This window comes from Neolamprologus multifasciatus, chromosome 7 (genome assembly GCF_963576455.1).
Source record: "Neolamprologus multifasciatus chromosome 7, fNeoMul1.2, whole genome shotgun sequence".
Taxonomy (NCBI): domain Eukaryota; kingdom Metazoa; phylum Chordata; class Actinopteri; order Cichliformes; family Cichlidae; genus Neolamprologus; species Neolamprologus multifasciatus.
The window spans coordinates 15,079,257-15,093,520 of NC_140445.1; the positions used below are offsets into that span (position 1 = coordinate 15,079,257).

The window sequence follows — 14,264 nt, forward strand, 5'->3', positions numbered from 1 at the left end:
ATTTTAAGCTGTCAGTCATGCAGAGGAACTCTAGTAGAGTCCAAGGATAAAAATATGGAGGTGTTAAGTAAAACGACTTCAGTGGCTTAGTAGTTAAACATAAGAACACTGTAATATTGGAATTCTGTCATACTCGTGATTTTTGATGCATCCTGAGTGATACTGTTGTTGAAAACGGGTTTCAGGAGGTGAACATTTTTTTAATGTGTCTGTCCAGTACAGTCTCCTTTTATTTTTTCTCTCTGATGGCAGGCACCTGCCTTCAGCAATGCATCTTTCGATAGCTTCATTTTGAATAATGTGTCTGCTGACAAATTAAATCTATATAAATGTCACGAGGCCTGAAAGGACCCGGCTGGTAGCGCGTCACAGACCCCCAAGGTCAAGCAAAGGTCTTAGTAGCTCCAGGGCATAGTGCTCTTAAATTACTCTCAGCTTTTCAGTAATGCATTTCACTTGTTAATATGAAGACACCACTTGACTCTGCATCACTGTGCTCAGCTGTGCTGCAATCATGCATGCTATATGTTCTTTAGTAGTGCTGACTGTAATGCACATAACTGCTTTAAAAACCTGCTTTAAGTTTACAAACTAAAAGCTTAGCCACATCCAGCCTGTATTGGCATGATTAAGGCAATAGTTGTAAGCTGACTGCTTGGACATTATCTTATTGGCCACCATGTAGAAAATAAAGACAAATAAAGACTTTGAATGGTCATGCAGTTAACCAACAATTCACGGGAGCCACCGATCAGCGTGTTTGCATTGCTGTTAGGCATTTTATTAAGACACTTTGCAGACAGTAACTTGGAATCTCTCCCTCGTACATAGACTTAAACAGGACCAGGAGCTGTGCAAAGCTGAATGACGGCCAAATGAATAATGACACATCTCACTAAACAGATGGGGATACAGTAACGCTGACAAAACGGATTAGTGGGGCGCAGTTGTATCCAACGGCCAATTGCTACTCATCTTGTGCTCAATTCTCCCTAAATCACCTTTGGAACATAACTGTGACCCACAGGTCCCCTCTGCATATGGCCTGGCTGAGGCATATAAAGCAATGTAGGGTAATTTAGTGTCCCATAGCTTCCTAAACCTGCCCCATTAGCGCTGGAGCAGACATGAAGGATCTCCATGACATAGCTCATCCCCGCCAGGCAGGCAGGGAAAATGATAGAGTCAAAATCTAGTGTACCAAAGTGCAGACTTTAATGGGAATGGCACTGAGAGGCAGACACAGTGAAATAGAAGCAGAGGTGGAAGAAGGAAAGAGAGAAAGAAAGAGTGGAAGAGGAACCTCCATCTCCCATTATATCACTAATTCCAGAGATTAGGTTTTGAGTAAGCATCCTGTCTGCGATAAAGGCCTCATTATTTCTCAGTGACAGAGATGGTCCACAGCTTTACATTCAAAGAATCTCTCTGCCGTTCTGCCAGAGCCTACCTCCCCCATTCTGTCTGTTGAGTCCTTACTCTTGTTTTCTCTCCTCTCTGCTGGCATATAGCTCTCACCAGTGATAGGTCTTTTGATAGCTTCCTTTTGAGAAATGCGTGTGCTGACAAATTACATCTGTGTAAATGTCACGCAGAGTGAAAGGACCCGGCTGGTAGAGAGTGACAGACCCCCAAGGTCAAGCAAACTCGGTGGCTCCGGGGTCGCTCTGCCTCAATGAGGTTCTTAGAGGTTTTTGATGAGGTTAGTTAAACATTAAAAAGATTTTAGAAAAGATCTCCGATGTGTGTACTCTGCCAAGAAAACACAAGAAAATGAATAGAGGGTGTTTGGAGTGGAGGTGGATGTCTGAGTGTTCTTCTGTGAGTCTGTGAAGTAGCTCTATAGGGTGGAGTGGAAGGGCTTTTCAGAGGGGTTATTACACTAAAAGACCTAAATAAATGGAAAAAAAAAAAAAAAAAGTAGCAATCACAAGAATAAAACATTTAGAGCAGCAACGTCTTAAATCTTTTAAAAAGCACCTTTGCTGGTTTTTATCTGGTTTTGACCTCATGTTGAGGTATCTGTCTTACATCCAAAAGAAATGTCAGACCAAATGCAAATGATGCATGAGGTAGAGCTTGAAAGGCTAAATTTTATGCAGAATGACAAATCTAAGCTGGCAACCCTGAAATCAGCTCCTTGCCTGCATGACTACAGTTCAGGAAGAAAATTTTCATCAAAGTAGGTCGAAGCAGTTTATCTGATCCTATTGATATTCTGGGCACTAGCGAGAGATGTGTGCTTGTACTTGTTAGCGTTCTGCACTTATGCCACAGGAGGAAATTCAAACATGTTAACTACAGGTGAAGGGTAACAGAATTTGCTCACCTCCCACTTGTTGTCTTGGATGTGTCTCTTTAGGCGGATGGTCCAATTATCAGCAGCAACTTCTGCACAATGGGCTATGGTCATGGCTATTGGATAGGAGAGGTCAAGGCCTGGTGGGCCGTATGTCACTGCAGGACTCAAAAAGATCTCTGACCCATCGTCGGACACGGTACTGTAGAGGTAGAGAAACATATGATTAGAAAACATTTATGGTAAACTTCATGTTTGATCTGTGATCGTGTTAATGAAGCTGGATGGGTTCGTTACAAGTTTTTTAACAAAAACATGAATCACTGCTTCAACAAGCTTTCAGAGTGTGACCCTTGCCTATGAACAAAGTAAACTCAAATCCTTGGAAACTCATAATGAATCAATTGCTGACTAGATGACACACAGACACACAGATAGAGGGAGATTAAAGCACCAAGACTAATGGACAGTGAGGCTGGGGAGGACAGGCTTTAGCACAGTGCGTGTAAGCTTTGTGGGTCGATGGAGCTTATGAAGCCTGCTCAGGCCAGTCCGGTGACAGATGAACCAGGCCAAGCTGCTCTTGGCCAGGAGCCCAATCTTGGCTGGAAGCCCCGAAGACTGAGAGTAATCAATGGGACCACCATCAGTCATGCAGCTGCCCTGGGTGGACACCTCACATACACAGGACACGATATTGGTGCTGTTGTCACAGGCACAGCGTGGATATTTCTCAGGGTCATTAATACAGCTGCAGCGGGGAATGACCATGACAAGCCAACACAGATGCATTACTAATGTGTAAGGCGTGAATGGGGCACCACATATCTGTACAAATATGGAAAACACCAACACACACTGAAAGTACAATTTCTATGGATGGCGCCTCTCATGTAAACACATGAGCTACAATGGCCCTCGAGTGCAAAACACTATGTCAAAAAAACAAAACAAAAAATACAACAATGGAACAGAATACACAAGATACATGTGACAAAATATGGGTGCCTGTCGGTGTATACCCCTCAGTCTTTTAGTAGATGCATGTATGGTATACGGCTGAAAATCCTTTGTGATTCTCAGAAAAGCTAACCTCTGACCTTCACCTTGAGGTCATCTGGGATTTTTAGTAGCTGCATCTATGGGATGAATTTGAAAGTCTTTTGTCGCCTTGTTCTTGAGATATTCACACACTTGGGTGTCCACACAGCCCACCAGCCTGCCCAGCGACAATACCTACAATTTTTTGGCCAAAGGGTAAAAAATTATTTCGTTTTTGAAATGCTGTTGAATTTTGTCAATTTTTTTGTCGTTATTGTGTTTTGTGTATTGTGTGTAATGTAGTTTTCGATCTTAGCAGCAACCGACTCGTGTATAACTAAGCAAAAAGCTACGCCCAAATTATATTCTGATTGTGAGCAAAAAGTCTTTTTTAGAAGCAGGTCTTGGCACTTGGCAGGCTTCTTGAGGTATTTATTATTATCTAAACTTGAAGTGTAAATCACGCACGTTTGCTTTTTTTTTTTTTTTACACCAGATGCCTTCCTTACACAACCCCAAGGGGTCTCCTCCTGGGATCAAACCTGTGACTTTTGCTTGTGAGGCAAATTTGTCAACGACTACACTAATATAAGTTGTCCCCCCAGACAGCATGTAAATGAACATGAATCATATCTGAGGCTTAATAAATTTTTATTCCCCCTGAAAGTTCCCACTCCCACTACTATCTCTGCTGTCGTATAAATCTGCTACATTAATTCAGGATCCTCTGAGCGTCATGGCCCCTCCTCACACAGTGTCTCTGACTTTTGACTCTGACTTTTTGGAACATTTAACTGGCAGCGGCATTGCAAAGTTGAAGCTGACTTCTCATTTTTAAGTGTTAAGCGTATGCACTGTTAGCAAGTAAAGTTATAATGAGCATAATTGAAGCCACAGAAACAACAAGTAAATTTAGTTATGACAGATTTAATTCAAAAAATAGCACCTGAGTTGGAGGAGGATTGGTTTTTTTTTTTGTTTCTTTTTTAGTTTTCCAGCCCGTCCAGCAAATTACCTGTAAGATCAACCTTTTTAGGTGACGCATGGTGTAAGATGGTGTGTGTATGTGCCTGCATGCAGACAGGGTATGATGTGTGGTTGAGACTGTTCACCTCCTGTTATATTAACAGTTTCTGGTGCAGTGTGATGTGTGAAGCTTTTTTCAACCCTTTCCATTATGCTGTTACCAATCAACACTAAAAAATTAAAGAGGTTATGATCTGGGGTCTAAAAATAAAATCACACATCGCAGTAGCACCTTGGCCTGCAGCTGCACTTTCGTGCTAATCAGCCCTTAGCTATGAGGAAACCAAGGTTACCTACTGCTGAGACTAATTACCTGGATTGCCTGCGAGCAAAGATTAAAGATGGTTATTTAGCAACTCTGATTGTTTACATGCGAACAAAGACATATCATTCCATGATGATGGTTGTGTGTATTTTAACAGTGGAGCCTTGTCTCATAGTCACACTTCATTTCCTGTTTTTTATTTTATTTTTTTGGTTTCAACAAAACAACATCCAGTGTAATGCAATCATCATCTTTTTTTTCTCAGGTCACACTTGCAAATTATATTTTCACAATTCCTTGTTAGTGTTTGACAGTCTTTCTTTCAAGCTGTCACAGCCGCATGGCGTTTGACGGAATTGCAGAAACAGAAGTGTCCTCATTAGCTGGAATTTTAGCTAAAGGAGGCACTCTGTGGAAAATACAAGCAAGTTGTTATCAGATCATGCAGATTATTTTTGTTATAGTCAGAAAAAGTATTTGTGGTAAAAATCTAAAATTAAAGCTATGCAATGGCTGCATGTATACCTAGTGTGCAGTGTTAGTGCAGTTTTACAAAATGTTTTTTTCCACATCTACTATAATATTCCTCACTATAAAACCATCAGATGTTAAAGGTAGGAAACCAAGTGACAAGTCACAGGATAAGGAAAAGGATCTTAAAGTTTTATAGAAGAATATATAACAAAAGGCACTGCTGGAAGGAAGCAGGAAACTCCACGTTGAAGATTAGAAGAAGCAGGAACAAAGGTAAGTGACACAGTGATGTGACAAAAACACACAGACGAAACGCACAACATGGGAAAAGTGGTAACAAAGCACAGGTGAACTCAAGTAGGCACTAATGAGGGCAGAAAGAGATCTAAGGGAGGATGTGAAAATAATAAACCTAATGATGAAAAATTAAATGAAAATTAAATACAAGGATGTAATTTAGGCTAACAAACAAGATGAAGCAGAGAAAGAAAGGAAACCAGAGAAAAGTCAACTAGAATGTCGGTGTGTAGTAGCTCATCCAGCTCATCATCCATCGCAGTTCATAGGTTACTGCACTAAAAAAAAAAGACAAATATGTCATGTCTGTGTGAAGGTAGGCAGGAATGGTGGACCCAAGAGCAGGACTCACAGAGGCAAAAGTGAAATGAAAATAAACAGCTTTATTGCAGGTTGCTGACCGAACAGAAGACTAACTATACTGGGGGAAAAAATAAACTAACAGGCAGGCAAACCAGGTAACAGAACACACAGCTAACTGAGGGTGAGCAGACGTTAACAACACAACAGACAGCAAAGGAAAAGACAGGGCTTATATACACTGGGGCGTAATCAGGGAATGGGAAACAGGAGGGAGACACAGCTGGGAGAAATTAGACTAACGAGACAGGGGAGAAGTAAAACTGAACACACTGACATCAGACTGGGACTATCAAAATCAAACAGGAATCACGAAACAAATCACAAAGAGGCAGACTTGACACTGAGAGGCAGACTGAAAGAATATAACACATGGAACCCAAAGACGACAGAGACTTAAAGAAGAATTAACATCAAACTGAACTCATGACCAGAACCAAACTGAAACCTAGAATAAAAATAAGCAAAACAGCACATCTCAAGAATCAGAACATAAATCATAATCTAGAAAAACACCACAATATAAGAAACAGAAAAATCTTAGAAACAATCTTAGGCCTTTGATAAAAACCCTGTAGGTGACCATGGTTTGAAAGTTAGCCAGACTTGTAAAATGACATCTTGCCAAGGCATCAAGTTCATCAGGATGTAAAATTAAGGTAACAAGGAAGCCATGACAAAGACTTCAAGATTTAAGGTAATGTGAATCTCCTTTAAGATTTTGTGCAATGTAAGTGTATTAATGCCAGAAAATGTAAAAACTTAAAAAAATTACTTATTTTTCTGACTCCCACTCTCATTAGAACAGTTTTCATCAGCTTTACCATAATTACTCATTGTCAGAGTCAGTGTGAAAAATAAAAAGGTTAAAATCCTAAAATCCACATTTCCACCATGCACTAAAAATAGTAATGCATGATGGAAATGTGGATTTTAGGAAAGAAGGAAGAGGGAAGGATCATTAGGGTTGTCTGAGGGTGAGTTTTGTAGGTCGGGCAGGTTAGATACGCACTGGTAGATTGACTCAACCAAAAACAAGTGCCAATCAAATTTTAAAGTTTGCGTAGTCTGATATAACTGACACCACAGAGCAATAACTGCCTGCCTCGTAAATATGCTTGAAACTTTTGCAAGATGCAGAGTATCAGGTGCATTTTGTCCTTGGACAACTCACTGTCCCCTGCTGAGCTGAAGAAGATCACACACAAAACAACCTCGTGAAGCCCAGAGGATGGATGGCAGCTATCGCGAACACATGAAACTGAGCCCCAGCTGATCGATTCCTATTCTTTGCAGAGGAAAGCATCGTCTTATGTAGATGGCTAAGGTTTGAATGGGGAGAAAGCATCCAATTTCTCCCCTGGACTCTGTGGCTGTCAGAAGATAGGCTTTGAGTGACAGCTCAGTGGTGCACGGCTCCTGCAGCTTCTTAAGCAGCAGCCAGAGAAGTAAACAGCATCGGGCTTATCAGAGCAAAGCAGGAGCTTGGAGGGCAACAGTCTGGCTGAATTGGGGAGACTTAAGGCAGGGGAGTGTGCAACCAGTCTGCTAACTGAGCTCTGTGCCACAACCTATATGTGACCTTTGATATGCTCCCTCTCCCACGTGACCCCAGGCACTAAATGGGTGGGTGGAAGTAAGGTGAAAAGACAGATGATATTTAGATATCCCCCTCTTGGACGTAGAAATCCAATTTCATTGAGAAGCACTGGTGGTTAGCGGTGTGGTTGGGGTGACAGCTAGCTAGCAGGGCTTCACACAGTCATACTGACATGTTGATACTGTCTGCTGTGAATCAAGAACATGTCCAAACACTGACATCTGGTTGTCAGATAGCGCCCAAAGCTCTGCTGCATGGAATCCAAAGGTATTACAGCCCTTTTGCACCGAGTTATTATCTATCACGCCCTTTTTTTCCTCAAGTGATAGCTTTGCGAGAAATAAGAAAGTTACAGAAATAGATTTCTGCTTGCAGGTAATAGTCACCCAAATTCTGACACATGCCCATGACTCTATCTCTGTCTGCCTAATCAATATAACCCATCATCATGACTTCACTAAGTTCATCACTCTAACCAGTCAAAATGGAGAGAGATATTGTCACAGTTACGTCTGCAAACACAAAACGGTCTACTAGATTCACGGAGCGTATCTTCTTCTGCTATGACAGTTGCTTAAGGCAGTAATGCAATCTGTCTACACCTGCCAATGTATTTTGTGACACACCATGTCCTCCCCTGTAGTGTCTGTGAGATAAGCAAGGACCGCATGCTGTGTGGGAATATGTGCATGTGCATGTGTACACTACATGTCACAGCGTAGCCTTCATAAGAAAGGTTTTGTGTTTGTGGCGCTCATTCGGCAAAGTGAGGAGGAGGAGGAGACGAGGTGGCAGGATGAGGGATGAGGAATGTGTTGTTGAAGGATTAAAAGAGAGCAGACTAGGAAGCATACAGCACCACCTCAGTGAGAGTCCCTCACCTGCTGTCCTCCTGGTTGATGCTCATGTACATCTCCCAGGTAGTGTCTTCTGCAATCCCCCCGTGAGGCACCAGCAGGCTGATACCTGCAGAGAAGGAGGCATGCTGATCAACAAACAAGCAGACATGCACACTTATGACACACACCTGCTCAGCTGTCAGGTCTGTTTAGTGAAGGTGACAGCCAGAGGGGTGACGGGCCCCAGAAAAAGGTCGCCAGAGCAAGTCCCCTTGTGATTCGATGCTGGCAGCGATCTCTTAGTCACAAGCATGCACAGAAGCAGGCATCACAGACATCCTTTCCTCTTAAACACAAAGACATATGCATAACATTCTACTGTATCATAAACAATTACTGCCAATCTAGCAGTACATAAAGCCCCTCAGGGGACACAATGATGAATGTAGGCCAAGAGAAAGAGCTGCCTGCATAATGCAATAGACTGAGCAGCACATTAAATACACTTGTTTATATTTTTTCGGCACGCATTAGGTGCTTTAAAATGTTCCTAAAATGCTTTAAAAAGTAATTTATTTGAGGAAAACGTTTAGTATTTTTTGTGATCAAAAACATTTTCCATACTTTGCAGGTAGGGACCGAATGGCTAAAAATGCTAGTGCTTTTTAACTTCATCATTTTGTAAATAATATTTCCATAATCATGTTGCCTACTCAGTATGCGACTTTTTTCCTCATTTTTGCTACCGATCAACTCTGACAAGGTTAAACAACTTAAAAAGTGCAAATGAGAACAACTTGTTTTTATAGTTTCTATCCTCTGTGAATGCTAGCTGAATTTGGAGGAACTGAAGTCGACACATGCTCTTCAGCAGGAAGATATTGAATGATAATTGCCTCATCGTACACTCACCTGTGTTGGGTACCACGAGCCTGCCTCCAGCATGGCCAAACACTGCAGTTGCTCTGTGCAGAGACAGGTGGGGAGTCAGAGAGACGTGTGGACTGAAAAGGTTTTTGCCTCTTCTGCCCAGTGTTGTCCCCACTGCAACCCCTCTATAGTCTGGAGCCAGTCCCCTTGGAAATGTCTGAGGGTGGGACATGACGTGGTACTCTGCCCTTTCCGTCACCCCTGAGGATACAGTGAAAGCTCTGTGACATTAGAATTTGTGTAGCTTTAACACATTTTTTCAGGTCCAACAGTCAAACATCCAACAGTAGGAAAACATCCCTTTAAAGCTTTTTAAAAGCTTGCTCTTGACTGCAAAACTAATCACTCTGAAACTGTTTACTAAACCCCTGCTCTAAACATTAACTGTCCAGCCAAAGCTTAGCAAAAACCCAACTACCAAGTCTCAAGAACCCTGTCACTGTCAAGCTTTTTGCCTCAAGGTAAAAAGTGTATGCCTGGGGCTGTAGTAATTGCAACACTCTGCACTTAAAAGAGTTCGGAGGGTGGAGTCTTTCATTTATCCGGAACAAACCCATAAAGACAAGAGCAATGGGGTTTAAATTGTGTGTCTATCTGCTGTAATGCAAGCTGGCACAGTCTTCTGATCAAATTCTGATCAAATTCTGATAGTATGTAGTCAAATGGAGATATGACTTTAATAAGAATATTTTTCTTTATAAAATCACACTAAGTACAATAAAAAGGCTCTTGTTTTTCTACATTTCTGACAATGACTGTATTAGACTAAGCATCTACTTTTTTATGCACTTCTGTCTAAGTTAAGGACCAATTATTTCAAAGAGCACCCTAATTTTGAATGCTAATCATGCCACCAAGGGAATAAAAGGCAGCAACCAGCACTAACAAACAACAACATGAAGTGTTGAATGTCTAGTTCGTGATGCACTGAAAGTTGACTTTCCTAGAGACTGCCTTAGGAAAAAAACGATCCAAAGTAAGATTATCTGCCCTAGTGCATCCACAGAGCCGTTCACTTCTCTGTGAGACTTGCCCTTTCAAAAGTAACTGAGTACCACAGACATGGACTTTCATAAGAGTTCTGTTTTCTAACCTTTAACCTTAAGATCAGGCAACGGGTCAAGGAGTGAGCGCTCAGCCATTAGCTCCTTGTCAATGGAGTCCTGAAAACACATGGGGCTGGTGTAGGTACGTGACACTGTCAGATCAGGTTGCATGGATGAATTAATAAGCAGAGGATTTGCTGAAACACACACAGAGAAAAAGCAAATGAATGTCAGCAATTACACATGAGAGCCCACATCATCAATAAAAAAACAAAAACAAAACAACCTGAAGAGTATGTCATCACAAATATGTTTTCTCTGTCCGTGGCTGTTGCTGTAATATAATGAAAAAAAGACATATCTTAGTGTGACTCACTTAGAAGTGACACTGTTATTGATTTTTTTCTATTCATTTTCTACTGATAACCCAATTTACAGCTAGCTCCATAGGTTTGTGGACAACACCTCAGTGAATTTTGAATCAAACAATTAAGATGTGACTGAAGTGCAGACTGTGAGCTTTAATTGAAGCATCAACTGTTTAGTTAAGTAATTACAATGATTTCTTTTAATACATATACTCCATTTTGAAAGGCAAAAGTAATTAGACCAAAGTAATTAGATAATTGACTGACAAACCAGGTCAAGTAAGACCTGTCCCCTCAGTTTTTCCAAGACAGATTATGCAGATAATCATCTTAATTATGTAGAAGATGATTTCAAATGCTGAAATTATGTTTGGAACTTTCCAGATGAGGCCCCTAAAAGACTTTGATGTAAGTTAAGGTTGTCATTAGGTTGAAAAAAATAAAAAATAAAAGAGAAGGATAGCAATTTTTTGGGAATATTATTAAACACAGCAAAAGGCCTCAAAAACACAGAAAACATTTAATGTGGATCGTAGAATTCTTTCTATGTTTAAAAAAAACATTGAACCAAATCAAGAATATTATAGAGGAACCAGGCATCATTTTCCAGTTAAACCAGTTAAAACCACTGGTTTACTCAAGAACAGGAAGGCCAAAATAAAGCCAACATTAACTTGCACAAGAATGATGGGATTAGTAAAGTTTGGAAAAGGAAAGCAAGAGCTGGATGCAATTATGAAATGGGCATGTATACACATGCTTTAAAGCTACTGAAGACAAACCTGAAGTCAGAGAGACCACAAACAAGCAGCAAGTAAATAACTTATTCAGAAATTCTTAAATCTGCCCCTAAAAACACCCACCATATTCTAATAGTTAGACTAAAACTGACACTGAAACCGATGCATTCTAAGCTAAAACTAAACTGAAAACACTGATCTGACTCTACAATCTAACTGAAAAAAATAATAAATAACAGAGATGTTCTCACACTGGTTACTTTTCAGTGCTGTACATAAACCGACTGATTAACACACATCACAGTGATATTGTACTGTGTAATATACCTGTATGTCCCAATATTTGGGATAAAGGAAGTATGTCTTATTCTTCTTATGTCTTTATAAGACATTAGAATATATTAGATACTTTAATAGCAATAACTGCTGCATCAAACAAAGCAGCATTTTTGATCAATACATGAGCAACAACAATAATACGATTTATCGGCTGTGTTAATGAGTTTAAATAACGGCCTGTGTGAGAAGAATTTCTGTGGACATTTGAATCAGTCAGTGTGACAAGTGATCCAGCTGTGCAGCATGTTGCTGATGTAACTAACACTGCTCTAAAAGTACAGATTTCTCATATGACAGCTATGGCTCCTTCATTCTCACATCTTCTCTTCGCATCTCTCTCACTCTCAGATCCTCGCTGGGAGGAACTAAGAGGAGAAGAGATGAAAGTAAAGAAAGGCGTGCAGAGACAATGCCATAATGAACAGCACCCATTGACAGCTGCTTCAAGCAAGCATTAAATAAGACCTGAAGACACTGAGTACACAGTGTGTGTATCTCCTGATGAGCAAAGTACTGTAAATTGGCCAATAATTTTAATGGGTGAGCTGTTATTACAGTTACTCATAATGAAAAACGTGACTGCGAAAAAGTATTGAAATGAAATGATCGTGATGAAATGATAACTGCAGCAGCATACAGCGGGGCGCAACGTGCAAGGAGGGGAGGACATGCAGAATGTTATGGGGGCTTGGCTGTTTTAGTGCCTCTAACACAGTGAACAGGGACCAAGATTAAAGCTTTCCCTGCCTCCTGCTGTGTTATCAAAATGAACTTTATTATGCCCTGCTGAGGGCTGCCGCTGTGGCGACCCATAATGCCTGCCTTGCAAAAATATGCCTCAATCTGCCGAGTAAAACAGCACGCTACGGCGCTCTGATGTTTCTTCGTTTAGTAACACGGGACCGCAAACGCTCCATTGTGGTGCTCAGCGCAAAAAAGAGATAGCGGTAATAAATTACATTTTTAATTTTGCAGACGTGAATTATTAATTGTGGTTTTGTAATAAAATACAATACCAAAAACTGAGACATTATCTGATAACTTTTCAACTTACTTTCAACTAACTTTTCAAGTTATGGTACTTAAGAGGAGGCCTGAGTAATGATAGATAAGAGTGAAATTATACATTTGTTTAGAGTGCACAATCTGCTTGTTACCATAAGTTTATTGCTTGCTGAATATGGATGTTTGCAATAAAGTAATAAATGCAATGCATGTTTTATAGGTTAAGCTGTAAGTTATTGGACATTTATTGCACTACAGCACAGACAGAAAAAAAGCTTGATATGGCTAAAGCAAACAAACAGATAAACTCAGTTCTGGCCCCTAAAGCGTGTTAATAATTAATGCATATATATCGTACAAATAAATGTATTCATATTTCGTAAAGATGAATAAATACATATACATAGAAAACTGTATGGCTTGCATAGATCTTTGGTGTTATTTACATAGAATTACCTCATTATGTAACTATTCTACTTGCTTTAGAGTAATTTTTTGCCTTTCTGTTGTTAGAATTTTGTCATAAAGCACTTTGCAGTATTTCTCTTACAAGGTGTACTAGAAACAACATTTTACATTATTTTTATTTGAACAAAAATAAATAATAAACTAATTCCTATTCCAGTTCATCACCATTGAACTTTTGGGTGTGTGTGTTCAGTTATAATAGCCAGCTAAAACGTTAGCAGCAGAGTAAAAAAAGGAAATCAAGGGTCATCGTCAATAGTTGTGTCCTAAGCAGCTCTAAAGATGAGGTAAATACAACCTGAGATAAGCAACAACTCATGACATATTACACAGTGTCATTATTTGAACATTATTAACAAAAATTAAACACCCTTTCTACTCCTATAGGAATTACGAAGGTAAGGAACCACCCAGTGCTACTAAAGAAAAGCATTTAGTTGACTGATAATCAGGAAGGGTGATCTCCATGAAAGCAGCAGTTTTGGAAGTTTTCTGCTCTACAGCTTTTAGGTGTTAATACACCTAAATGCTTCATTTAGGATAATAAATTGTTGCTGCCCATCAATCTGGTAGAAAGTTAAACAGTAGAAAAAGTGGAAAACAGACCACCCAAAGATCATGCAATGCTAATAGAAGCTACACATAACCCAAGAGCTATGTCTAAGACTCCACGGGGCTCAGTTAACATATCAAATGTTAAAATACGTGACATTGTAATTGGCTTGTTTAGAAATGTCGTGAGGAGAAATTGTCTTCTCTAACTGGAGATATTTGACCAGAATATACAGTGCTATATTTGATCAAACCAAACACCGCAAAATAGCACAAATACCTCACACCAACTGTCAAGCACGATAGTCAAACCAACTGAAATGCTGCAACAGGACCTTGAGAAAGCTGTGTATATACAAGTACCTCCAACAACTAAAAATAATGACATGGTGTAACATGTCATGTGTTGTTCATCAGAGGCTTTATCAACACAAATTTATAACCTGGTGAGGAACAGAGGACTCTGTATTATGTCCTAATATGTAAAATGTTAGAAATGAAAGAGGATGTACTTTCCTTTTTACATGATTGTATGCCTGTCGTATTCTTTTTCTGTGTTTTGCTTTTATGTGTGTGTTAGAATGGCTATTAATGCCAAAGACAATGCCAACTCTC

The 14,264-nt window shown here is 40.0% G+C and overlaps 1 protein-coding gene across 2 annotated transcripts in view; it reads right to left on the reverse strand.

Annotated features, from left to right (window-relative positions):
* LOC146513980 (netrin receptor UNC5D-like) overlaps positions 1-14,264 on the reverse strand; it is a 268,872-nt gene that overhangs the window by 15,353 nt on the left and 239,255 nt on the right. Inside the window, exons 10-14 of one of the 2 annotated variants that reach the window (XM_085168964.1) lie at positions 10,464-10,511; positions 10,225-10,374; positions 9,114-9,332; positions 8,244-8,328; positions 2,330-2,501 (exon numbers count right to left, since the gene is read on the reverse strand). In XM_085168964.1, coding sequence (XP_085025090.1) covers positions 2,330-2,501; positions 8,244-8,328; positions 9,114-9,332; positions 10,225-10,374; positions 10,464-10,511 — 674 coding nt within the window. The remainder of the gene's footprint in view (positions 1-2,329; positions 2,502-8,243; positions 8,329-9,113; positions 9,333-10,224; positions 10,375-10,463; positions 10,512-14,264) is intronic. The other variant, XM_085168966.1, reaches the window with a different exon arrangement.